We start from the raw sequence: 22,664 nt of genomic DNA, 5'->3' as shown, positions 1-22,664 counted from the left end.
GCCTCTGGTGTGCTGGTCCCCTCCTTCTGAAGATACCCTCCAGTAGCCGACCCTGCCCAGCTCTCTGCCTACCTCCCCGCCCTCCCCCCGTCAGTCCCCTCTGATGCTGGCGTGGCCCGAGTTTGCTCCGTGGGGGTCTTTCAGGTCACATGCATCTCCCTGGAGAGCCTGTCCAGGTCCCTGGCTTAAAATCTGTCAGCCTCTGATATCTCCTGACTTTCATCTTCAGCCCAGCCTGACCTCACCCCCTTCAGAACCTTCTAGCTCTGGCTCAGTGGATTGAGTGTGGGCTTGCAAACCAGAGGATCGCGGTTCGATTCCCAGTCAGGGCACATACCTGGGTTGCAGGACAGTTCCCAGCAGGGGACACACGTGAGGCAACCGTACATTGATCTTTCTCTCCCTCTCTCCTTCCCTTCCCCTCTAAAGATAAATAAATAAAATCTTAAAAAAAGAACCTTCTTAGGGACCCTGTACCCCACTGGAGCCCCCTGCTTATCCGTGTCACCATGTGCCTCAGTCAACGCTGCCCTCGTGCCCTCCCTTTGCCCCTGACCTGCCCCTCTTGCCTCTTCCCTGTCTCAGGCAGTGGCCCCAACCCCTGAGGGCGGCCTTGGCTTCTCCTTCTCTCATGCGCATATCCAGTCCCTTGGTTATCTGGTTGGCTCAGCTCCCAGGAAATAGTCAGAATCTGAACACCCCACACGCTCTCAGTCTGAGCCGCCTTCCTGTGTTCACCTGGATTAGGATGGTGGCCTCCACTCTGGCCTCTTCCCTCAATGCTGCGTGGCACCCCCCTCACTCAGACGGCAAGTCAGTTCCAATACAGCCCCAGGTGGCCTCCTACCTCAGGACATTTGCACCTGCTGGCCCCTCTGCCTGGGGCACTTTCCCCCTAGGTATCCATGTGACTCTTCACCTCACCTCCTCCAGAACCTCTTAGTGCAGGCCTCTTCTACTGGAGTTGTAAGCTGCTGCGTCCCCATGTTTAGAGAGGTGGCCGGTGCACTCGAAGTTTGCCGAGCAAGGGAATGTGTGAGCAAATGAAGGTCAGGACGGGGCAGTGGCTCCTTCAGTGTCAGGCGGTGGGGTGGGGGCGACGCTCAGCTGCCTGCTGTACAGCCCTCGGAGGCTGCCTCCACCCTGCCCTACCCCTCAGCTCCCACCCTAGCCCCCCTTACCCTTGGCAATCTTGATGTCCAGGGCTGTACGGATCAGAGCCATGAGGGTAGAATTGAAGTGGACAGTGTTGTCATCGGCGACAGGCAGATCCATTCGCAGGAGCCTCTGCAGAAAGCCAAAGGGGAGGGCAGTCATTCCCAAGCACCCTTCCCGGTCCCCCGTGAGCCAGACCCACCCCATCCGAGGAGCTCCAGGAAGAACTCTGAAAGCAGCAGCTAAGGTGCCCCCGCCCTCAGGTTACCTGTCTTGGTGTTTTGTTTCCCCATTCCCCTCGGTGGCCCACAGGAAGGGCACCGAGGGCTCTCCCATGCTCGGAGCCCCACCTCTTCCTCTCCTGGAGGCTGGACCCTAGAACTGGCAATTTCAGGGGGGGGCCCAGATCCTCGCCCTGCCCCAGAGTTCTTCTGGAAGGCTCCGTTCCATTCTGACCCCACAGAAGCAGCGCACGGCCGGATCAGAGCAGACATGCAAGAGCCAGGCAGAGGGTCCACAGCCGCGACCATCTGGGGGCCGCTGGCTCCCCGCCCCACCCGCTACCTGGCCCAGACCAGACCAGACGGGCACAGACCACATCACTTCTCTGAGGAGCAGCAGGCAGGCGGCCCCCCGCTGACGGGGGGGGCCCCTCGCAGACATGCAGTGAGGCCAGGCCACACACACAGAACAGCAGACGGGCACATGCGGACGGAATCTCGAGACTCATTCATAGCTCCGTGGGAAGTATCTCAGGGCATGTCTGCATCCTGGCTCTGTGTGACGGTGGGGGGAGGGGCTGGGGGTGCTCCCGTGGCCCAGGGAAGAAAAGACTCCCGTGTCCCAGGCAGGGGCTCTGCCCTGTGCTTAGTGATGTGGAGAGAATACGAGGCTGGCGGGCACCAGCCCAGGCTGAGGTGGCACGCATGGACACGGGGTTGAGGGTGAGTTTGGGGCTCACGTGGGGCTTCAGCAGCAAACACAGGGTTGGATGAGGGGGGAGGGTGGCACGCCCAGGGTAGAGCCCAAGAGATGGGTTGGGGCGGGGGAGGCAGTGGAGAGAGAGACACGCAGACCGGGCGAGGCACACACTGGGTGGGCTGAGTGTCGCGCAGGGGTCCCTGTCTCAGAAATCAGGGACTGGTGTGTTTAAAGGACGACTTCCCGCCTGCCAGCAGAAAAGTGTCTGCTTCTCACCACACGGCTCGATCACAATTTTCCAACAGACAGAGTGTTCTGTGGAAAAGGTACTCTTTTCACATTTGCACAGAGGTGCCTTATGGATCCATGGTGGCCCTGCCCAGAGGCCGGGAAGGAGTGGGCACACGCGCTTGCACACACTTAGGCAAGCCGGGACCGAGAGAAGGATAAGAAGACAACTACAGACAGAGAGACAGGCGCAGGGACCTCTGGGATGCTGGCGGCACAGCCTCACCCAGCCCTGACTGGAAGGCGGGGCACACGGAGGGTGGAGGAGGAATGAGGCTGTGGGAAGGCAGCCACACGAGGCAGGAAGGAGTGGCAGTGGACAGTGACAGACAGGGGGTGGGCCAGGGTCGATGGGAGAACAGGATGATGGAATAATCTCTTTTTAGGGGGTACTTTAAAGGTCAAAGGTCAAAGGTCACCCCTGAACTTGTCCTGGATGAGTTGGAGGAAACAGAGCATCTGCCCTTGGGTGCCAAGGGAGATTCCGGGACAGGGGTCTAGAGAGGTGGCCTGGCCCAGCCGCCTGGCGGCAGGGCCCTTGCCCCTTCAGCCAGCATGCACCATCCCCCACCGCACCCCCGGTCGGCCATGGTGCCTGCCCGCCCCAGGCTCCCGCCAAGGCAGCGTGCATGGCCTGCGTCAGGGTGCCACGGTCCAGGGGTCCAGCTGCGGCCCGCCTGCCCACTCTGGAACAATGGAGAGGCATAGTGGGGTGTCTCGGGGGGTGCAGATGGGAGGCATTGGGACAGGGGCTGGGGAAACAACTCCAGAGGGGAGGAGGGCGTGGGGAGGGGAGGCTGCGGGTACCCCTCGGGAGGTCTTAGATCCCTCAAGGCCCAAGGTCAGAGATCAGCTTCAGGTGTGCAGGGTTGGGGGCACTTCTGGACCTGGGCGTTCCAGATAACAAAAGATGGGGACGGAGTCTCGCCTTTTTGGCCACAAAAAGCCCTCTGCCAAAAGGTACCTGCCCCGGCCTGGGAGTGGGGGCCACTCTGGGCGGACAGAGAGGAGGCACATTGGCAATACTCCCTGAAGTGTGTTTGTGTCCAATTTGGTTTCCAGAGGACCAGGTGCGAGGGGACTGGGGCTCCCCCCTCCCCCCACAGGTCGGCCATAATGGAGTCTCAAAACACCAGACACACTCATCAGGAAGGACGGACACAGTGTGCTCCTTAGAGTCAAGGAGTGGTCATGACCCATGTACTCGAGGAGGAAAGGAAAGGAAAAAAGAAAAAAAATAGAGAGAAGAGGAGCACTGGAGAAAGAGACGTGGCTGGTTGTTCCTGGCCAGCACTGGGAACGCCCAGTGCCCGACGTCGGTGGTCAGCAAAGGTAATCTACCTTGTAAGCCACTCTGGCCGGACACTTCTTCCCCAGACCCAGGGGCGGAGACATGTGTCTCAGCATCTGATACATGTCCGGGTAAGGCATGCGGCCCCTGGCAGCACCGAAAACAAGAACGGGAGTGGGGACGGAGAACCAAAGGGAGGGCGGGTAGAGGGAGGGAGGGAATGGAAGAAAAAAACAAAAACCAAAACCATACGAGCCGAAAAAATATAGAGAGAAAGATGCAGAGAACAATAAAATAGGTATTTCAAATAAATGGAAAAGAGGAGAAAAAATGGAAGAAAAGGTAATTAAAAATATTATTTCACTGCTCACAAGCAGGGAGAGAGAGAAAAGAGCAAGGTCAGGTTCGGTTTTGACTCTGAGCTGTGGTTCGGGTGCAGTTTGGAGGGGGCGGGCTTTCTCGCTTCGGTTAGATGTCCCCTTAAAGACTGGGCACGTTCTCTGGTTTGTCTGAGGCTGGTCTCTGAGGGGCCCAAGTGGGGAGGAGGGGCTTAGGGGTAGTGGGAGAAGGGCTAGGGGCTTCAGGAGGCGAAGGGTGGAGGGGAAGAGAGTGGAGGTAATGGTGGGGGGGAGCAAAGCACAGTTATAATCCCCCCGAATGTCAGGTTTGGGGTGCCGTTGAGACCCTGGGATGGGCAGCTTCAGCTAAGAGCAAGCAGAATGGCTGAAGGGAACGGAGAGGTATGTCCCATGCTTCATCAGGTCTACGTGGCTGCATTCTGTTGGCTAGGAGAGTTTTCTAGTTTAATGCAAGAGAGAGAGATGGCTCTGTTTTTTGGAGAGATATATATATATATATATATGAAATATATATATTGAAGAACCCCAAGCCACACTCATTCCATGGATGCTAGCAGGTTTTAGTGGAAATCAAACCTTGCAAGCAACCCTATGAGGACATTTCTTGCCTAAGCCGAGAGGGGGAGATATTACACGCAATAAACTGTACATATCCTTATAATGAATCCGACCGCTGAAAGGAGAAGAGAGGGGATTAGTGGAGGCACAGGGGTCAAGCTGCCTTCACGCTGGCTCCCTGCACACACAGCAAGGTCACAATGCCAGGGACTGGGGTCCCCCTGGCTTGAAGGGGTCAGGGAGACTTGGGATGAGTAGCACTCACAGACCCCAGGGGCAGAAGCTTTCAGTCGGGGTGTGCCTGCAGCTCCGGGCTGGGTGTACCTCCCCCAGGGCTCTCTCTGCACCTCCCTCCTCCACAATCTACATGGCTACACTGGGATGGGGGAACCAAGGAATAGAGGACAAGGGGACAACATCCAACTGCTGTGACCTAAAATCAAAAGAGGAAGAGTTAAGAGCCAGCTGAAAGTCAAGCCCCAGACCCACGGCTCACCCCAGCCTCTTGGCCTCAGGGAGGACTTGGCTGGGGTTTTCAGGGATGGTAAAGATCGACTCCTTCCCCCCTCCCTCGTAAAGCTCAGGCTGCCAAGGGTGTCCATTAATGCTTTCTCAGGCCCCACACTCAGCCTGAACTAGAATCTTCAGTCAGTGGCTCATGGATTCTGAGCATCAGGGTGGCGCCTTGGGGTGTCCTGCAGGTGCGTGGTGTTGAGTGGGTGCTCAGTACACACGTGCAGCTAATCCTCTGAAACCACTGCCTGTCAGCCCGGAAGAGGCATCCTAGTGCCCGTGGAGATGGGAGAGCTACGCCCTTTGTGACCATGAAGAAGCAAAGGCCACTGAGGTTCTGTGTCCTCTCCCCTGGCCATGTGTGATCACCTGCTCCAGGGGCCTGGGATTCCAGTGAGAGCTGGGTTCTGCCACTTTGATCTTGCAGCCAGTGTCATGTGTCCAGGGAGCTAGGCTAGCTCCTCTTCCCACACTCCCAGGAGAACTGAGGCTGAGAAGCCTTGCGCATCTTCCTCCCTGGGTCTGGCAAACTTGTCCATCTGGAGGCCTCCCAGTGAGGGGCAGGAGACTCATGGGAGGGCGGCTCCCCTGGTTGACTCCCTCCCTCATTTCCCAGAGAGCCTGGGGCTTGGGCATGGGTGGTACCCGAAGCATTTAACCTGCGCTGTGTGAGGGTGCTAATTCTCAATCCCTTCCTCTAGACTGGTTCCCCTGAGGTTTCTGCTAGCTCCCCAGGAACCCACTGCCCCGAGGTTGGGGGCCTGGCCTAGCCTGGGCTCCAGTGCCCGAGAAAGGGGGGCAGTGTGGCTGCAGGACTTGGGGTGACTCCTTACCAGGCTGCGGGGTCATACTCGGCCCAGACACGCACATACTCATCCAGGTGGTGAGGACCCAGGATGGAGGAATCTCGAGTGAGGTACTCGAAGTTGTCCATGATGACGGCAACAAAGAGGTTCAGCATCTGTGGGAACCCCAGGGGCCGAGAGGGAGCGGGGGAGAATGAGATCCATGCAAACACATTTATACAGAGGCCCAGAGGGAGAGAGGGAGAAAGATGAGATGGGGGAGGGAGATGGAGAGACAGAGATGGGGAGAGAGACAGACAGATGGAGACAAAGAGTCAGAGAGAAAGGGAGGAGAGGCGATGTGAAATGGTGGCCAGCACCGAGGGAACTGCCATGACCCCAGATCCTCCCGTACCTGGCCTCCAAAACAAGGCCAAAGTGAAGGCTCCGTGTGGGTAAGAACCTTGTCGTGTTCCCAGCCTCAGCACAAAGTATGCAAATACAGGGTGGGACAAAAGCAGGTTTATAGTGCTCATATGGAAACTAATACAATAATTAGGTAATAAATAATAAAAAACACAAATAATAATTGGTTTGCATAGTCACAACCGTAAACCTACTTTTGCCCCATTCTGTATTTCTAGGATGGAAGGATGGATGGATGGATGAATTTTTCTGTCCTCATCTGCACCTGCAAGCTCCTTTTCCTGTGTTCTAGCCCTTAACACATAAGGAGCTTGCAAGGATTTTGCCTCTAGGCCTTTGCAGAAGTTGCTCCTTTAGTGAACATCATTTTTCTCCCTATGGGTAACGACACCTGATTAATCCTGATTAATCCGCTCTCCTTAAACTTTAGATGGCTGTGGCTGGGTGCAGCTAACGCCGGCTCTTGGCTCCACAGGTCTGTGATTGGTTGGGGAGAGACACATGACACAAGGTGGCCAATGAGAGCCTCCCTGGGATTTTTGCTGGGACTCTGGTTGCCATTTACGAGGAGGAAGTGTGAGAGTAAACCCAGTGTGGAAAACAGCAAAGAGGATGGGGTCCGCTTGCCTGGATCTAGCCTCATCTGGATTTTTCAGTTACACAAGTTTATGAACTGCCTATTTTGCTTAAGTCAGTTTCTGTTACAACCAGTTTGAGGAATATGTGGTCTAATTCCTGCTCACCATCCCTTATGCCCTCAGTGCCTAGCATAAGGTCTGGGGCAGAGCAGGTAGTAAGCAAAGATGCAGATGTAAAAACAACAGGTGACTAACAAGTGACCTGTAATTCTAGATGACCCTGACTTTAGTGACTCTATTTTTAAACCCATCACTTCATGACATTGACAGAGCACCTGCCGCATGTCAGGCACTGTCCTAGACACCGGTTTCACAGCAGTGAACAGAACAGAAATTCCTGCCCTCTGGGGGCTGACGGGCAAGTGTTGCAGATATTTTCTGGGGTGTCTGCCCTTTCCTGCTAGGTTGCGTTGTAAGATCTTGTCCTAATATGCACCCAGAGCTGCCTGCACAGTGGGGGTCACATGACCAGGGGCTGCGCTGGCCCTTTCAGACTCTCTCTTCTGGGAATCTGGACCCGGGCAACGGACTCTCAGGGTCAGCGGCTGTGAGACAAGGCTGTAGGTCTCCTGGTCACTAGTCTGAAGAAGGTAGGTGTGTTGGGGTTTTGCTGACAGACGCTGGTGCTTGGGCCTAGACTTACAGACAACATCTTTCTCAACATCGGCTTCTTACAGCCTGCCAGTGGGAGCCACACTCAGGAAGCCAGATGTGGGGGGACAGGAAGAGGAGAGGAGACTACCCCTTCCTGGAAGTGTCTGTGTTGCGGGCTGAATTGTATTATCCTCAAAAGGCATGTTCAAATCCTAAACCCTGGCACCTGTGAATGTGACCTTATTTGAAAAAGGGTCTTTGTGCACGTCATCCGGTTCAGATGCAGTCAAACCACATTAGGGTGGGCCCTGCATCACGTACAACGGCTGTCCGCATTCGAGGAAAATCTGGACGCTCACATGCAGGGGAGGGCCCTGTGGTGACGAAGGCAGAGGTTGGGGAGAGGTGGCCACGAGCCAAGAAATGCCTGGGGCCACTAGAAGCTGGAAAAGAACAGGAAAGAGCCCCCTGGAGGCAGCATGGCCCCGATGACACCTTGACTGGACTTCTAGCTTCCAGGTCTATGGGAGGACCTGTTTCTGTGTGTGCGCCACCAAGTGTGTCGCAGGGAACGAGTAGCACCTACAGCTGACCAGGGGCAGCAGACAGCTGGGGGACCAGCCCTACCTTGGGGGTGCTAAGGGCAGCTGAGTTGTCGGCTGCACCCTTTTCCTTTAACCCCCCATCCCTGGCATTCTTGTACCCAGTCCTTCCTGTGATTGTGTGCTGTCTGTTTCCCCCTTGGCCTCTGTGCGGCCAGTCTCTGTGTTCCATCCCCTCTGCTCGAAACACCTAGATGGTGCCTGTCCTGACTTCACCGTGACCGCTCCTGGGAGGGCAGAGAACAGAAAGGCGGGCAGCGGCAAGGCCTAGAGTGCGAGGGAGAGAGAAGGCGGGAAGGAGCGGGCAGTGGCTGCGGCCCCTGATCCCTCTCTCTAACCTCTTTCCATCTATCTATCCACCCACTTTCTTTTTCTGGTTCTTGATTTCAATCTCTCGCAGTGTTTCTTACTCTTGGGTCCTCTGAGGGTTCTCCTCCCAGCAAACTTATCTTTTACTATAAGTGACCCAGCCCCACGACACGGGTCCTGGGACCAGCTCACAGCCCTACCGGGATTCCCCTCAGGATGTTCTGTCTCAAGTGAGGGAGATTCTGACCCCTCCCTTCAGGGATGTTGGACAACGTTCTGGAGACATTTTTGGCTGTCACAACAGGGCGGGTAGTGGGCATGTGCTGCTGGCATCTAGTGGGTGAGGCCCAGGGACAGCGTTAAACGACTTGTCACGTGCAGAGTGGAGAAAGACCCAGCCCGAACGTCGGCAGGGCTGAGGGTGGGAAACCCCGGCTGACCCGGTAGAAGGCCAGCTCAGAGAAGCCTGGGAGGAGGAGTGCGTCTACAGCACAGCCACATTCTGGAGAAGCCCACCCCCACATGTCCAGAGACTCACCAGAAACGAGCAGAGGAAGATGAAGGAAACGAAGTAAAAATAAGCAAATTCATTGCCACACTCGGGAGTAAGGATGCCGGAGTTTTTGTCACACGGTTTCCCACTGAGGCAGGAAAGCATGATGTTGTGCCAAGCCTCCCCGGTGGCACTCCTGGGGACAGAGAGGGGGCATCAGGGACCCACGCACCCCGCCCTGGACATCAGTGCTGCCCGGGAGGCGGGGCCTGAGGTTAAGCACTTTGGCTGTGGAGCTAGAGTCCCAGGTAAGTCCCCTCTTTTCTCTGGGAGCTCAGGGTGGGGATTCTCCTTCTTGGCTCTGCACTGAAACCCGTGGGGGCGTCTTTTAAAAAACGCTGATGCCACAGCCTACTATCACAGACTAGGATTCAGCTGGTCTGGGTGGGGCCTGAGGACACAGGCCAGTTTGAAAGACTTCCCTCCTTCCAAGTGTTTGTCTTCTTTTACTACTTCCTCCCTAGATAACACTGCTCCGGGCATGCTGGGCTCCTCTTCGGCCTCAGGGTCTTTACACTTGCTCCAGCTCCACCCAGACTGCCCTTCCCGGGATAGCCACATGGCTCCCTCCCTCACCTGTTTCTCCTAGGAGGCACGGCCCACTAGCCCTCCGTTCCTTTTTTGTTGTTGTCAAGTGAGAAAAAATTTTTATTGTGCCAAAACACGCACAACATAAAACCGAGTATTTAAGCCCTGCATAGAGCGTGATCCAATGGCAGTCGGCAGTCACAGTGACTCGCAGCCACCACCAGGGCCCTCCCCCAGGGNAGTGTTTGTCTTCTTTTACTACTTCCTCCCTAGATAACACTGCTCCGGGCATGCTGGGCTCCTCTTCGGCCTCAGGGCCTTTACACTTGCTCCAGCTCCACCCAGACTGCCCTTTCCGGGATAGCCACATGGCTCCCTCCCTCACCTGTTTCTCCCAGGAGGCACGGCCCACTAGCCCTCCGTTCCTTTTTTGTTGTTGTAAAGTGAGAAAAAATTTTTATTGTGCCAAAACACGCACAACATAAAACCGAGTATTTAAGCCCTGCATAGAGCGTGATCCAATGGCAGTCGGCAGTCACAGTGCCTCGCAGCCACCACCAGGGCCCTCCCCCAGGGCCTGCTCACTGCCCAGCGGGAAGCCTTGTGCCCATCGAACACTAACTCCCCGCCCTCCATGCTCCCGGCCCCCAGCAGCCCATGCCCCATGTTTTTCCTCTATGAGTTTGCCCATTTTTGGTGCCGCGTGTAAGCACAATCATGCGTTGTTCGTTCTGTTCCTTCATCCCCTGCTCATCCTTAACCTGTAGCTCCTCCCAGTGTCCTCTGTAATTTGATTCCCCCACAGGAACGTTTCCAGAAGGCAGAGAATGTTGTCTCCTTCTTCTTTGTACCTACAGCAGTGCCTGGCACACAGTAGATGCTCAATAAAGCTCCCGCGAGTGAAAGAAGGAAGTCCAACACGCACCCAGGGTTCAGATCAAGACTCAGTTTCCTCATCTGTCAGGTGGGGCTGCCAAGAATCCCCACCGCACAGATGGGTGTCAGGAGCCGATGAAAAAAGGCTTGAAAGCACCTTTCATGTGTGGGTCCCACAGCCTTCAGCAACGGCTCTCCCAGGGTTCCTGGGTCCCCGGTGCCCACCTAAGCCTACAGGGCACGGAAGGCTGAGGACACGCCCCCGCCAGAGGAGAAGGTGGAGAGCACAGCCCCCTCTCACCGGAAGAGAAGCATAAGGGCCTGGAAGAAGGTCCGGAAGTTGTTGTGCTCAGTGATTTGGAAGTCATCCTCATCACTGTCCTCGTCCTCCACATCGATGCCAATGTTGCCAAACACCTGGGGGATTGGAGAGTGATGACCAGGGACAGACATGCCCCTCAGTGGCTCCAGGGAGCCCCAATCAATGCCCACGTCTGTCCCTCTGAACTGGGCGCCCCTGACCCGACTTTGCCTGGGGGCAGTGGTCCTCCTTGGGTGGCTCTGGGGACACGGTGGGGGTGGCGGCCAGCACTCACCTGCATCCCGATGATGGCGTAGATGAAGAAAAGCATGGCAATCAGCAGACAGACATAAGGCAGCGCCTGGTGGGAAGAAAGTCAGACGAAAGCCCTGCAGACGCACTCGAGGCCGGCACTGTTGCCAGCCTCCCTTCCAGCTTCCATTGGAGCGGGGGTGGGGCGGGGCCTGGGGCTCAGTCATGGGCCGGGCGGTGGCTCACCTTAAACGACTGCACAAAGGTCCAGAGAAGGATTCTGATGGTGTAACCCTGACGGAGGAGTTTGATGAGCCGGGCAGCTCGGAAGAGGCGGAGGAAGCTCAGGTTGATGAAGTTATTCTGGGGAAATGCAGAAAGAAGGGGTGACCGTCCACCCACCCCCAGGGACTCAGAGCCATCACCACTCACAGAGGACCCTACATGAAGCCAACCAACAGGAGAAAGCAAGCCAGACCCCAAATGAGGAGGGAGAGGAGAGAAAGCACTATTAATGCAGTGGTGCAGAGGAAAAACTTGTAAAAGGGACGAGGTTGGGGGTGGGTGGGGGAGAGGGTGGGAAGGAGGGAAACGGCATCAACTCAAAAAGCATAAGCCCTCCCGGCCAGCCCCACCAGCAAAGGGGGAAAGGAAAGGAAAGGGAGGAGAAAGGAATGGGGTGGGCCAGGGAAGAAATAACAAAAGAACAAGGGAAAGAAAATATATCCAAATCATCCAATCAGGAAAAAAATCGAGATGGTTTTTGTTTCTCCCAACAACCAAATGCACTGAGACGAGAGGACACAAGCAGGTCAAGTTGCCGGATCCACCACACGAGTGCGATGCACAGACAGGGGGCAGGGTGGGGGCCAGTGCACGCAGGCCTGGGGGGCACATGCGGGTTCCGAGGGCATGTTACACCCTAGGCCAGAAATGCATCTGTCGTGGGACTCACCGGGCACCCTGCCCTGCCCTGCCGAGTGGCCCACCCGCTCCTGCCCGCCCTGACCTCGCCCCACGGCCAAGAGGACTCTAGCCAATTGGAGAAGTGGAAGAGCATCTTTTCTTACCCCCTTGGCGAGCGGGCATGGGGAGGACGGGAGGGAGCTGGGGCTGTTCGGCTGCAGGGCGAGTCCTCGCTGCCCGCTGAGTCGGAGAAGATGCATTTGGGGCCCTTTTCCCCCCTCTCAGGGATGGCTTCTCAGCTTCTGGGGCTGGGTGGAGTAGCTCGGGACCAGGCCTGCAGGAAGCAGGAAGCACGCAGCGCCCGTGGGTGGGTGAGCTGGCCGTCAGCCCAGGCCCACCAAGGGGCTGGTGCCGGGGGCAGGGAGGTGGGCCATCCCTGCCCCCAGGACCTCCCTGGGTGGCCCCTGCCTCTACTCAAAACCCCTATCTAGTTACTGCTTTTACCTCCTCCCGCCCAAGCCAGAACCTGGGCCTGGACAGCAGCTGGTGGGGCAGGCGGGAGAGCCAGCCAGAGAAAGTGGGTCTGGCGGATCATCACACAACTGGAGCCTCAGAGGGCACTGGTGGGAGACGAGGTGCCAGAAGTCCCCAGTGGACCAAACCCGGCCATCTGGTCCCAAAGCTATCTTGTTGGGCCTGAGCAGTTTTTTAATTAAAAATAGTTGCCACTGTTTAAAAAAAATCAGAGTTCCCCTCCAAATCTGGCTTTCTGGAAACCTTCGACCTGCTTCTGGCTAGTTCACTGGGGTGCAGGTGCGGCTGCCTGCCTTGAAGCAGGCCACGTGCCCTCCAGTCTGCCAAAGGCCCCACGTTCTAGAACTGGCACCTGCTTTCCTGGCTTATGGCATCTTACTGGCCCCCAGAGGCACGGGGGGGGTTGGAGATCCCTGCCTCTGCCCTTCCGTCACCCAGTGGAGGGGAACGGCAGAGAGGCCTCCACCGGACCACGCCCCGTGGGACTTGGAAGACACTGAGACACAGGCACGGAGCAAGATTTAAACTGGCCCAGCCCTCACCCTCAAATGGCATGGGGAAGACCGTACAGGTTGCCCTGACAGCCACAGCATCCCTTTGGGTCTCAAAAGTTTGGGCAATGAATTATATGGGCATCTTCTGTGGGGGCTCCGAGGGCTGCCCGGCTGCCAGAGCTGAGTTCTCCTCTGCCTCTGGCCTGGGGGCTGAGGCAGTGATGGGGGATCAGGGGATTTCTGGGGCTGGCAAGATGCCTCTGGGTTTGCTGGCAAAGTCTAGGACACTCTCTGGGTCACATCAGTTGGCCCCTGCGTCTCTAGGATGGGAGAGGGCACTGGGAGATCCTACCCTGACCCTCTCGGGCCCGATCGTCATGGCAATGTCCCAAGCTCCTTGCATAAGCCCCCAAGCCCGGCTGAGTAAGTCAGTCACGCTCTGTGCCCTACTGCCCTGACTTCCAGCCTGGCCTGGCCACCTAGCTCCACTGGGGATGGGGCTGATGGCTCAGGTGTCCCAGGCCTTCTCCCATCCACCTCGAGTACAAGCCATCCCTTCCTGGGGTGGGCACATAACATGTGGACTCTGCTGAGCATGCAGAGAGGCAGGGGGGCCCTGGAAGCAGCCTTGGGGCTTGGGCTGGAGCGGGGGGCGCCTGCCACCATGCAGGAGAAGCAAGGGGGTCTCGCAGGGAGATGCGTGCAGAGAGCATGCTGCCCTTCTTGGAACTGAGGGAGAAGGGAGATACACGGGGGTGGGGGTGGGGTGGAGATGAGGGAGGTCTGGGAGATGGGGCAGGGGAAGGGGCAGGTCTGCCCTTAACCACCCCTCCACCTCTTCCCAGGTCTGTGTCAAGTCCTTCACGGGCTCACAGAACTTCCGGCAACTTCCCTCTTCCTAGCTTCCATCTTTCCGTCCACAGGCCACAGGGAGCAGCTGTCCTCTCCTCCGACCCTGCCCTGTGTGTCCAGGCTCTAGGGTGCTCGGGGCGGGGTGCAGACCCCAAAAGGCCGGCCGTGTCCAGGGGTGAGAGTGCTCAGGACGTGGGAGCCACGCAGCCAAGAGCTCCAGTGAAGTCCTGCTGTTTGCGGGACACCCTGCCACCTCCAGCCCAGAACTGGCCTTGGCTCCAGACCCACGGCCACCTGCAGGCTGGACTCCTCCCAGCGTGTCCTTAAACGCATCTCGAGTGCTCACGCTCTTCCCCAGCCAGGCCCTTTTCTGGCATCCCTAACCTCCTCTCCCAGGTCAGGCCAGGTTCAAGTCCCTCAAGGTCCCGCTCTCGCCCACAGCCCACCCTGGGTCTTGGGGAGGCCCTTGCTCAGACGGCCAGTCCTCTGCTGACCTCCTCCACACCCCTTGCTGAGACTCCTGGTGCCTAACTCCCGCCCAGGTCTCTGCCAACTGCTCCAGGCTCTGCAGCCAGTGACCTTGTCTAATCACACTTCTGATCTCGACTCCCCGGTTCCAAGTCCTCTGAGGCTCCCACAACCAGGCCCCGGGGGCCTGCCCCCTGTACTTCCTCTGGGTCAGCCCTCCTCTGCTCTTCGTTCCAGCCACACCTCCTCACTTGCAGACACAACCCCTGCATACTGTCTCCTGCCACTGGGCCTTTGCATGTGCTGTCTTGGGCCTTGAAAACACTTTTCCCCTTCTCTACCTTGTCGATACTGCTCTTCCTTCAGCTTGCAGCAGTTACCGCTTCAAGTTTGGTCTGAGGGGTGATTTGACCAGCGCCTGCCTCCCCACATGACGGTAGGTGAGGGGGCAGTGGTGGTGTCCTCTGCCCACCTCTCCACCAGGGGCACAGCACTGGGGCTCATTGTGTGTTTGGTGAATGCGTGTGTACCACCAGCAGGGGAGGAATTCTGGTACAATGAGACCATTGGGGGTCCTTCAGAGGGGCTCAGGGGTGGGAGGGAAAGAGGCAGATGGGATTTAACAGAGTAAGAGGTGTGCAAGAGTCCAAGGAATTGAATATGTGAGGAGAGGTGGAGACAGTGTATGCTGGGGTGGAGGTGTGACCGTGGACGTGCATGGTACTTGGATGTAAGAGAGGAGAGGGGTAGTATGTGTGTGTGTAGCAGGGAATGGGGGTCAGATATGGAGTCAGAGAGAGAAGAGGGCGTGTGTGTGCGGCACACATGTGTGTGCAGAGCAGGGCTTCGGAAGAGGGCCTTGGCGGCCAGCCCTTCAGGAAGCAGCCAGACCCCAGCCTCAGCCGTCCTGAGCCTCCCTAGCCTGAGAGTCTTTGACTGCATGCTGCCCGCCCTGCAGACCTCCCGCCTCAGACTTGGAGATCAGTCTCCGATGATCGAGCCCAAAGAGCTGGAGGGCTCGGAATGGGGTCAGGGGTGGGTGGAGCTTTCCTGGGGCTCAGGCTCCGCCTGCTGAATAGGGAGCAGGAGTGATGTGAGGGCCACTGAGGGCTCCGGGTGCCAGATGTGTGTGAGCAGTGGGGCAGGAGACCCGGCCAGCCGACTCGTCCTGGCAAACCCATCCTTTTCTCTGCAAAAGATGCAAACCAAGGCAAACAGAAACCCCGATTCGGAACCCAGTGAAATCAATGAGAGAGACAGAGAGAGAGACTAGAGAGGCTCTGTAGGAATGAGGAGGGAGGGGCCTGTTGGGGTTGGACAGAGGGACAGACAGACGGGGAGGGGCGTGCGTCAGGCATTCCAAGTCAGAAAGCCCAGGGCATGACGTGCAATGCTGATGCGAGAAGATGCGTTCACAGTTAATGTAAGGCATTTAGACTTCAGAAAGAAGTAAGACCAACCGGATTCTAGATGCAGATGTTGAAGATGGAGGGGGAGCGGGCGGGCGGGGGCAGTTGGGGAGGCGTGTTCAGCGTTTTTTAGGTTGATTTGTAACCAGTGCCAAAAAACCAATGGGTTTCGGTTCCCCAGGCGGGGAGTGGGGGTGGTGGTGGCGGGTTGGGAGATAGTCATTGGTGTATGAACACACAGACCACGTCATGGATGAACAAATGAATTTCATAGTGCATTTTGATTGGATGAGTTTTTCAGACGGCGTTGTGCCAATATACAGTTTAAAGAGCAGGCATGAAAAGAGACAAGACAAGAAACACAGTCATTATCCATTGCACGCAGGGCAAACCCACATCACCCCGCCACTTGTGGGCAGCCGCTGAGGCCCAGCGGGTCTCACGCTGTCTCCCCCTCAGCCCTGGGCACCTGCCCTCCCTCGGGTCTGGTTCCTCCTGCCTCAGACCAAGTGGGCTTACCTGGGAGGCAGGAAGGGACGACCGAGGGCTCCTGGCCTGGCAGGGCAGGCCTCCCCCACTCCAGGTTGGGAGCTGATCATTCTTAAAAGGGTCCAAATCCCCGCCCTCTATCTTTCCCTCCAAATGATTCTAATTCAAAGCCAGGGAGGGGGCTGGCTAACAAACTAAAAGTCCAAGTAACCCATGGTAACAACAGCAAGAGCAATAACAATGCCACCCCATAGGAATTATTTATTTTCTGGTAGGTTCTGTGCCAAGCACTTCCCATGGAAGGCTCTGACTTGTTAAAAGTTGCTCTTTCTCCTTAGACTATGGGCCCCACAGGGCAGGCAATCTTGTACGTTTTGATTGGTTCGCTGCTCTGTCTCCCGCACCTACAGTAACGACGGGCGGCCAGCAGGTGCTCGGCACCTGCTCACTGAATGCATGAGTGAGTGTGAGGCTCGCAAGCGTCCGATGGGGGTAGTTATGAAGACTATCCCTACACCCAGGTCAAGGAGAGGTAACACCGCTGCCCGAAGTCAAGCAGCTCGTCAGGAGGGCTGTCCGGATGTCTCTGAATCGGACCGGTGCCCCGCCCTCCTGGCCTCTCCTGTCTTGCAGCTGGGAGAACAGGCCGTTGGGCTCCGGCCGTATGGATCTCTTACGGGCAACCGGAGGTTAGAACCAACTTCCTCCACCTGCCTTACTGGGGTGGCCAGGCCACTCCTTCCAGGCTCTCGACCGAGAGGGACATTGGCTCAGCGCTGTCTGGATCTCAGCTGGACGGCAAGGTATTCTGACCGCCAGCTGGAGCTCAGACCTCTTAGAAACTTGGGACAAAGATGCGGTCTAGGTTCCAGCCCTCTGCCAGAGGACGGTGGCCAGGTGGAGGCACCCCAAAAGAGACGGACCCCAGGTGGGCATGGCCTCTCCAGAGTAGAGTGCCAGGGGTGGGAATGTGGGTGGGGGCTTCCGAGTGGCTCGCCAGCCCTGTGAGCCTTCTGGGATGGAGAGTGGGCCGACTGATCCCTTTTGGCTGGGGGCTCACGGGGGGCACCCAGGAACACCGATGTGCCCTCAGGAGTCTCCAGCCCTGGTTCTGTAAACCTTGGCAGGTGCCTCACTTCCCTGAGCACTGAGCCTCAGTTTCCTCGCCCACAAAACGGTGGGCACTGCCCCACTCAGGCCTATTGTCTACTCCTTTCTGCCTGCTGTGAGCATCCCCCTGGGTCCTGGGCCATCTGGCTCCCTGCAGGCTGGGCTTGGCCGAGGTGTTGGCAGGAGACAGAGCAAGCAGAGGCAGGCTGGGGTATCTCTCCTCAGATGCCCTTTCCGGCTTTGGCGCTTCCCTGTTAGGGGCTCTGTTCCTCCAAGTCCACAGGTACCACCAGGTGGCCCCTTCCCAGTCCAGCTCAGGTTCCCTGCTCACTTCAACACCTGCGCAGGTAACAGCTCCCCCCAGTGGCTGGGTTTGGGATGTCTTCCTGCCTCCTTCATGAGTGGTCTGTGCTTTCCCATTCCCATCGGTGGAACCCTCTGAGGGAATTCTCTTCTGTGCTGAGCCATAGACTGATACCATGAGCTAATCCATGCAAAACGCTTGGCACAGGGCCTGGCAGACAGCAAATGCCCCATTCTGCCGGCATCATTATTTTTATTGCTGTTATTACAGGGTGCATACCACACCTGGCCCCTGGCTCTGACACACTCTGCCCTTTTGCTTCCTCTTTGAGAATCTCCTACCCTCCCTCCAACCTCCCAGGGGCCCCCAAGCCTGGGCTCACTGGAAAGTGGCCAAGGAGGGGGTCTTGAACAGCAGCTCTGGGGCTCTGAGTCTTTAAGAGAAGATGGGATAATGTGGGGCCAACCCAGAGAGGTTCAGAGGATCCCACATGGGAACCCCTTGCACTGGGGATAGAGAAGGCTCTCGGAGCGGTGTCCCTTTGTTGGCCCAAGGACCAGGGTCCCTCCTGCCCATGGACCTGAAGTTGTTCCTTCAGGCAGAACGCACTTGAAGCAGGTTCTGCCTGGGCCCCCAACACTGTGGGGTTTGGTGTGGAGCTCAGCTTTGGATCCTCTGAGGGTCTCAGTTCTCTCCATGCACCCAGCCACACGCCTTATCCTTAAGTCAACAATGCATGGGAGCTTGCGCTATAGCCCCGGCCCCGTGGCCGTGGCTTTGGGCATCCCTGTCTTCTCGAATTGCCCTCCAGAGGGGGGGCCACCCTTGCCTCTGGGGACCCTGCTTCTCCCTCTCCGCTCATGGCCAAGTCCTGGCAAGAGCCGGCTATGCCTGTCAGGACCTGCTGCTTTTGGATGACCTCTTCCCTGTCTCCCCACTCCCCTCCCAGCCAGGAGTTGCCCAGATAGAGAAGCCAGTGGGAAACTTACCCCAAACTCAGTCACGAGGATGTCGGTAATGCTGCCCAGAACAGTCACAAAGTCGAAGATGTTCCAGGCATCGCGGAAATAATTCTAGAATGGACCCACAGGACAGAGGTGCCAACACAGGGCTCCGTGCCTGGCCCCCTTCATGGCTAGCCGGGAGCACAGCTGGCTATCTGTTCAAGTGTCTGGGACAGTCTTGGTCATTTAAGTAGCAAAATGCTACTGAGGTGGCTCCTCTGAGTCCCCCTTACCCAGAACTCCAGGCCTGCCATTGGCTCACCTGGCCCCAGGGGGCCTGGCCTCCAGGTCCCTCTTCAGCTCTGCTGGGGAGAAGACCTTCAGAAGCGAGGATTATCGCCCATTTTACATGAGGCCACAAGTGCAGAGAGTGGAGTTGCTCACCTGCCCAGCAGGTGAGGATTTGACCCCAACTAGGACTTTGAGTCCTGAGTCTGTGTTCAGGACCCTACTGAATCCGGGCTGTGTTTATAGCACCTTCCCAAAGGGAGCGGCCACTGGGTTCACATCCCAGCTCTGCTACCGTCCAGCTGTGTGTCTAGGGCCTAGTGACCTAACCTCTCTGGGCCTCCACTGCCTCTGGAGAAGGGCAACAGTAATGAGGCTGCAGAGGCCTTCTAGGCACATGCCAAGCCGCTTGTCTTGGCTCCCTAGTGATTAAATAAATGGGACCGTGTGTGTAGTTCCAGTGGGCGGGCTGTGAGCAGAGGCAATGTCAGTCGCTTCCGGGCCAGTGCGGGACTGTCAGAGCTTAGTCCTGGCAGCACTCCAGGTGGGGCTGCTCCACATCTGGGTCCCCGGGGGACACCAGGCGAAGAGCCTACCTGCTGAGTGTCAACGAAATCTTTGTTGACTGAAGCAACTGAGATGAGAAGGTTGCTTCTGTAGTTAACTTGATATGTCCTGATTGGTACATCCCTGGGCTGGGTGTTGGCTCAACTGGGCCACTCAGGTGCAGTGCACTGTTGTCAGAATACTGAAATGTTCCACACGCTGTGAGCCCACACGGAGCAGTACGCTGCCTGGACCTAAGGGTCTGGCTTAGACGGCTCTCCCTTCACGGCTCCTTGGGCCTCACGCTAAACATAGGCCTTCCCAGCATCCTCACAAATCAGAAGCCGGGGTGTTCTGAGCGCTCAGCTCCTCCCGGGGCCATCTGACCCAGTAGCAGCCCATCTGCCTCACCAAGATGGGCCCAGGATTAGGAGCTGTGCTTGTCGGGATCAAATTCTTTTAGCACCCAGTTGAGTTCAACTTCCTGGGTTCTACTCTGTGGGCCTTGGCGCCCTCTTCTGGGAGATAGGGGTATAACAGCAATCAGATAAAAATCTGAGTGGGGGATTTGGTATGTAGTAGTAGGTGCTCAACAGATGGATGTTGTTGTTTTGCAATCGCCTAAAAGCAATTCAGGTTCCACTGGCACTTGTAGTACTTTAACAGGTGCTGCTGGGACCCTGTTCATACCCCCTCATATTTTGACTGTGTACCCTCATTACTCTGCCCAGGGGCTTTCTCAGGCTACATATTTGCTGGGGAATTAACAGCCCCCCTGGGAGCAGCCCTTTACTCTGGCTGATGGGCACTGGAGGACAAATGCCCCAGCTTCCTCTTCTGTGACTGGAGTGAGGCTGATGTGCTCTCTGCTGCCTCCTCGAGGTTCCCAGCAAAACTGAACCCAGTTGCCCACTGGAAAATGGCTTCAATGACACCTAGTACTGGATGCCTTCTGCCTCTGCCTCACTCTCCATCTTCCCTACCAAGTTTCCGGGGGTCACCTCTCAGATGAATTCTTTCCAGTCAGTCCTTGTCTCAGGTTCTGTTTCTCGGGGAGCCCAAACGAAGACAACTTCCCAGGTGTACAGCCACAGGCTTCAAGCCCCTGGATTACAAGGCTTCCCCTTATGGCCTAAATTTCATAGGGGTCTTGGGGCTTCGTCTAAAACTGAAGGGGGAGGGACTGTGCAGGCCCCTGTGGGAACATCAGGGGTGGAGAAGACGGAGCCCCAGCACCTGGCTGAAGATCGATGGGGGATGGGACGCCGCCTGCCACAGCTGCACTGGGCAGGGCCACTGCTCCTCTCAGTTCGTAGATGTGGACACAGGAGCAAAGAGCCTAAACGCTCTGCTGTGGCCACAGAGCAGAAAGGGGCTGAGGCAGGGTTCGCACCCAGGTGTGGCTCCATCAGAGCCCAAGCTCTTCCCCATCCACACTCTGTGACCTGACCCGGCGGCATTCCCAGGACGGAAACGCTGAGTTGGTGCCTCTGACCCGTCTTCAGGCTGCTTCTCCTGCCTGGCTGGTGCTCAGTGCAGGGCCCGATAGCCTGGACTGGACACGCCCCCCCCCCCCCCCCCCCCCCCCCNCCCCCCTGCCAGGCAGCATTCATTAGAAAATACAGATCCAGGGGCTCCAGCCTGACCAAATGGATCAGAATCTCTGTGGGTGGGTCTGGGCATGAGTCAATTAAAAAAATCTCCCCAAGTACTTCTATTAGGTAGTGAAGCCGGGAGCCACTGGGCTGAGGGTGGAAGGTGGGGTGATGAGCGTTACTGTTGCCCTTCCTAGCATTCGCTGGGCGCTCACTGCATCCAGGCTGCAGTCTCAGTCCCCAGACACACAGTGTTTGTGTTTAGGCTTTGCAAGAGCTCTGTTGGGAAGAAAGGCAGAGGTGGGCCCTTCTCGGGATGGAGAGGTGACTTGAATCCAGGTCTCTCTGGTGCCAAACCCAATGCCCTTTACCACTTCAGGATGCCAAGGTGAGAGCTGGCTCCACTCCCTGAGGCCTAGGCTGAGACCCCAAACTGTGGGTCCTTCTCTTCAGAGAAACAGGCTAATGGGGTCAAGAGAGGAGACATCCTGTTTCAAGTCTCAGCTCAGTCACTCACTGGGGACCTTCTTGAGGTCACTCCAACTTAATTCATTAAGCTCAGACCTTCTTCACCTCTTTCTGTTTTTGTGCTGTGACCTTCCTTGACCATCTGGGAAGACCTTCTGGGGGTAAGCTTTATAAGTGCAGAAAACAAAATACCCAGGATTGCAAGGACACCTGTTCTATTGAAATATGATGATCAAACTCTGGCTGGTGTGGCTCACTGGATTGAGAGCCAGCCTGCGAACCAAAGGGTCACAGGTTTGATTCCCAGTCAGGGGACCTGCCAGTGCTGCAGTCCAGGTTCCCAGCAGGGGGCGTGCAAGAGGCAACCACACATTGATGTTTCTCTCTCTCTCTAAAAATAAATAAATACAATCTTCTAGCCCTGGCTGGTGTGGCTCAGTGGATTGAGCATGGGTCTGTGAAGCAAAGGGTCACTGGTTTGGTTCCCGGTCGGGGCACATGCCTGGATTGCAGGCCAGGTCCCCCACAGGGGACACATGAGAGGCAACCACACATTGATGTTTCTCTCCCACTCTTTCTCCTTCCCTTCCCCTCTCTCTAAAAATAAATAAATGAAATATTAAAAAAAATACAATCTTCTAAAAAGTTAGAAAAAAAGAAATGTGATGATCAAAATATTTTTAAATGGTGATCTAATGATGAATTTACTTGTTCATAACACATTAAATAAGTTCTAGCTATAGATTTAATGACCACCAGCATTTTGAAGCGATGATGAGTGCAAACTGAAATTTGAGGTTTCTGCAACCTTTGTAATGCATTAGGAAAATATCTGATTTTTACTGGTGACACAGTATTGTTAATACTGCAGGGGTTTGTTGCTTGCCTTCAAGGTGGAAGGGAATGCTAAAGTCCAGTTAGCAGCTGGCAGAATATAAAGATGTAATTTTTTTCACATGTAATTTCATAGACTCTACCCCCCTCCCAATCTACAGAGCCCCGTGGGGACAGTGGCCTCAGGTTAAGACCACTGGCATTACTGGGAGATGAAATCAAGTGAGTGTGTTCTAAGCTGCATTTAAAAAAAAGAAAAAGGGAATGGAATCTGGCAGAATAGATAGCTTCAGAATTCAGGGCACCCAATAAGAGTCAACACCGATTTCGTGAAACTTTCATTTTGGTGTCTAGATGCGCGTGTGCGCTGGGTTGCACTGTAGCATGGATTTCTCTCTGTGCACTGCATTTAGAACAGAGTGGAGGCCATGGACTTGGCCTGTGTGGATCCAGTTTCCTTACTCCTAAAACAGA

General features: G+C 56.3%; 1 protein-coding gene across 2 annotated transcripts in view; it reads right to left on the bottom strand.

Moving 5' to 3' along the window:
• Positions 1-22,664, bottom strand: part of CACNA1A (calcium voltage-gated channel subunit alpha1 A) — a 205,476-nt gene that overhangs the window by 11,733 nt on the left and 171,079 nt on the right. The window contains exons 31-38 of one of the 2 annotated variants that reach the window (XM_037041840.1): positions 18,505-18,588; positions 11,196-11,312; positions 10,993-11,058; positions 10,698-10,813; positions 8,978-9,128; positions 5,919-6,046; positions 4,591-4,687; positions 1,182-1,287 (exon numbers count right to left, since the gene is read on the bottom strand). In XM_037041840.1, coding sequence (XP_036897735.1) covers positions 1,182-1,287; positions 4,591-4,687; positions 5,919-6,046; positions 8,978-9,128; positions 10,698-10,813; positions 10,993-11,058; positions 11,196-11,312; positions 18,505-18,588 — 865 coding nt within the window. Of the gene's footprint in view, positions 1-1,181; positions 1,288-3,705; positions 3,803-4,590; positions 4,688-5,918; positions 6,047-8,977; positions 9,129-10,697; positions 10,814-10,992; positions 11,059-11,195; positions 11,313-18,504; positions 18,589-22,664 lie in introns of both variants that reach the window. The other variant, XM_037041841.1, reaches the window with a different exon arrangement.

Source organism: Sturnira hondurensis, unplaced genomic scaffold (genome assembly GCF_014824575.4).
Source record: "Sturnira hondurensis isolate 20B ecotype Veracruz unplaced genomic scaffold, ASM1482457v3 Scaffold0003213, whole genome shotgun sequence".
Lineage (NCBI taxonomy): Eukaryota > Metazoa > Chordata > Mammalia > Chiroptera > Phyllostomidae > Sturnira > Sturnira hondurensis.
This window is presented reverse-complemented; position numbering and strand designations above follow the sequence as displayed.